The sequence below is a fragment of the Lathyrus oleraceus genome, chromosome 4 (assembly GCF_024323335.1).
Source record: "Lathyrus oleraceus cultivar Zhongwan6 chromosome 4, CAAS_Psat_ZW6_1.0, whole genome shotgun sequence".
Classification (NCBI taxonomy): Eukaryota; Viridiplantae; Streptophyta; class Magnoliopsida; order Fabales; family Fabaceae; genus Lathyrus; species Lathyrus oleraceus.
The window spans coordinates 124924094-124927670 of NC_066582.1; the positions used below are offsets into that span (position 1 = coordinate 124924094).

The 3577-nt window shown below is 39.5% G+C and overlaps 1 protein-coding gene across 1 annotated transcript; it reads right to left on the bottom strand.

Moving 5' to 3' along the window:
- Window positions 1-1854: 1854 nt before the first annotated feature.
- On the bottom strand, window positions 1855-2334 carry LOC127136331 (uncharacterized). Its single transcript, XM_051062908.1, has one exon. It carries the CDS (start codon window positions 2332-2334, stop codon window positions 1855-1857), a length of 480 nt encoding a protein of 159 aa, XP_050918865.1.
- Window positions 2335-3577: the final 1243 nt, after the last annotated feature.

Below are 3577 nucleotides of genomic sequence, written 5' to 3' on the forward strand. Positions count from 1 at the left end.
AAAATAAAGATATTGAGCATATTTGGTGAAAAAATATTTCATTGATAAAAGATAAACCTGTAAATGGGTAATTTACATGAGGAAACAACTCCTAAAAAAGTGATTGCAAAAAGAAATGGGAAAACAATAATGGCAATGAGAAAACTCGGATTTCCATTGAGTTCCAATTTCTGTTATAATCCATATGTCTTCGAAGGTCCTCGGATCTTGCTTCTGAAGAAAGTGATTGGATTAACTCTCTATTCATAATTGTTATGATAGATTCAGAGATTCTTTGCAGACCGCAACCCCTTGCTTTATATATCTTTAATTGTTACCTAGACCGCCCTTTCGGGTTTTCAGCCTACCGGTATACCCTTTTTTGCCTTAGTTTCCCTTTCGGGTTTATTCAACTTATCGAGTTTTCTTTTTTCTTAAGCATAGTATTTTTTGACCACGTCTGCGTTCACAGGGGATGGAAGATCTTCATCATCCATAGTTGAGAGTATCAAGGCTCCTCTAGATAAAACCTTCCTCACAATGTATGGGCCTTTGTAGTTAGGCGTCCATTTCCCCTTGGATCGATATGGATCGACATAATCTTTCTTAACACCAGGTGTCTTGCTTTGAGACTTTGAGGAAAAACTTTTTTGTTGAATGCCCTCTTGAGACGCTTTTGGTATAACTGGTCATGGCAGACGTCTTCCAAGTGCTTTTCATCAGTGAGATTTAGCTAATCAAGCCTTGATTGTACCTATTCAGCTTTGTCGAGCTTAACATTGGTCAGTATCCTCATGGAGGGAATCTCTACTTCAACAGGAAGAACTGCATCCATGCCATATACGAGAGAGAATGGGTTTTCCCCAGTGGAAGTATGTACTGAAGTGTGGTAGCTATGCAAAGAAAATGGGAGCATCTCATGTCAATCCTTGTAGGTTTCCACCATTTTCTGAATGATCTTTTTGATATTCTAATTTGCTGCCTCAACAACACCATTCATTTTTGGACGGTACAACGATGAACTATGGTGCTCGATCTTGAAGTTTTTGCACAGTTCTTTAATCATTTTGTTATTTATGTTGGAACCATTATCAGTAATGATTTTATTCGGGACCCCATAACGTCATATGATCTCTTCCTCAAGAAACGAGCCACCACTTGCTTGGTGATGTTTGCATAAGAGACTGCTTCCACCCATTTGGTGAAATAGTAAATATCTACCAAGATGAAACAATGTCGGTTTGAGGCAATCGGCTCGATGCTCCCAATCACGTCAAATCCCCACATGGCGAAAGTCCAAGGTGATGTCAAGACATTTAGTGGAACTGGTCGCACGTGTATCTTGTCGGGATAAATCTGGAATTTATGACATGTTTGTACGTGGTAGTAGTAATCAACCTCCATAGTCTTCCAGTAATAGCCAACCCTCAAGATCTTTTATACCATTGTATGTCCATTGGCATGTGTCCCGATGGAGCCTTCATGAATTTCCATTATAATCTGGTTTGCTTCGTGTCTAACCACACATTTGAGCAAGACCGAGTCATAATTTCTCTTGTATTATACCCCTCCACTCAAAAAGAACTTGGTCGAGAGCCTCCAGTGGTACTTCTTATTTGTGATGGATGCATTCTCTGGATATTCTTTTCTTTCCAGGTACCTCTTGATATCATAAAACCAGGGATGTCCATCAGATTCATCTTCAGCTGCCAAAAAGTATGTTGGTTCGTCCAAGTAGTTAATACGGATATATGGTGCTTCATTTTTCCACCTAACCTTAAACATGGATGACAGAGTATCTAAGGCATCAACCAACTGATTCTTCTCTCAAGGAATATGATGGAATGTGATCTCATGAAAATATGGGATTACCATTCACGCATGCCCTTTATAAGGGATCAACTTGTGATCACGAGCTTCCCAATCTCCTTTAACCTGGAAGATTACCAATGTTGAGTCTCCATAAACTTCAAGGATCTTAATCCTTAGATCAATAGTTGCTTTAATTCCAAATATGCATGCCTCGTACTCCACCATGTTGTTAGTGCAACTGAAGCACAATCTTGCAGTGAATGGTAGATGAAAACCAGTTGTAGATGTGATAACTGCCTTAATTCCATTGCCTTGAGCATTGGAAGCACCATCGAACATGAGTGTCCAACGGGGCCCTGATACAGGTCCTTCCTCAGGGCCTGGAATATTGTAGTCTATGATAAACATAATATCCTCGTCGGGGAAGTCAAAGTGCATTGACTGGTAATCTTCCAAAGATTGATGGGCATGATAGTCGGATAAGACATTTCCTTTGACAACTTTTTGTGTGACATGTTGGATGTCATACTCAGTCAGGGTCATCTGCTAACGGACCACTCTTCCGGTGAGAGCGGACTTTTCAAAGATGTACTTGACAGGGTCTATCTTAGAGATTAAAAGTGTTGTGGTCATCAACATGTACTACCTCAAGCGTTTAGTATCCCAAGCAAGTGCACATCATGTATTTTCAAGCGTTGAATACCTTTGTTCAAAGTCGGTAAACTTCTTTCTTAGGTAGTAGATGTCATGTTCTTTTCTACCTGTTTCATCGTGTTGATCGAGAACACATCTCATTGACCCTTCGAGAACCATCAAGTACATGATAAGAGGTTTGTCTGGCACATGAGGCATCAAGAATGGAGATTCTTGCAAGTATTTTTTTATCTTCTCAAATGTGTTTTGGAAATTATCATTCCATACTACCGCCTGATCTTTGTGAAACAACTTGAATATTGGCTCACATGTGACTATGAGGTGAGATATAAATACGATGATGCAATTTCAATCTCCCTAGGAATCCACAGACCTCCTTCTCGGTTTTTGGTGCAGACATAGCTTGTATGGCTTTGATTTTTTCTAGATCCACTTTAGTTCCTCATTGGCTGACAATAAATCCTAGCAATTTTCCGGATCTTACCCCAAAAGTGTTATTTCTAGGGTTTAACCTCAATCTAAATTTCCTTAGCTGCACAAAAAGTTTTTCTAGCTTATCTAGATGTTCCTTTTTGGTTTGGGATTTGGCAATCATATCATCAAAGTAGACTTCAATCTCTTTATGAATCATATCATGAAAGGGCGTTATCATTGCATGTTTATATTTTGCGCTAGCGTTCTTTAGACTAAAAGGAATCACCTTGTAACAAAAGGTTCCCCACTAGGTGATGAAGGTAGTCTTTTCCATGTTGTCATAGGCCATTTTAATCTGGTTGTAGCCGGAAAAGCCATCCATGAAATACAATACTAAGAACTGAGTCGTATTATCCACTAACATGTCAATGTGAGGTAGTGGGAAATCTTCCTTTGGGCTAGCTCTATTCAAGTCTCTATAGTCAATGCATAGTCTCACTTTTCCATCCTTCTTGGGTACCAACACAATGTTTGCAATCCATTAGGGGTAGTTTGCTACTGTCTAAAATCCTGTATCAAGTTGCTTTTGAGCCTCCTCTTTGATTTTCATTGCCATGTCGGGTCGACTTCTTCTCAGCTTTTGCTTCATTGGAGGACAATCTTCCTTGAGGGGTAGTCGATGTACCATAATATTCATGTCAAGTCTGAGCATGTCTTG

Bases quoted from the DNA above. Each gene is read 5' to 3' on its own strand.
- LOC127136331 (XM_051062908.1), bottom strand. From the start codon at position 2,334: ATGACCCTGACTGAGTATGACATCCAACATGTCACACAAAAAGTTGTC.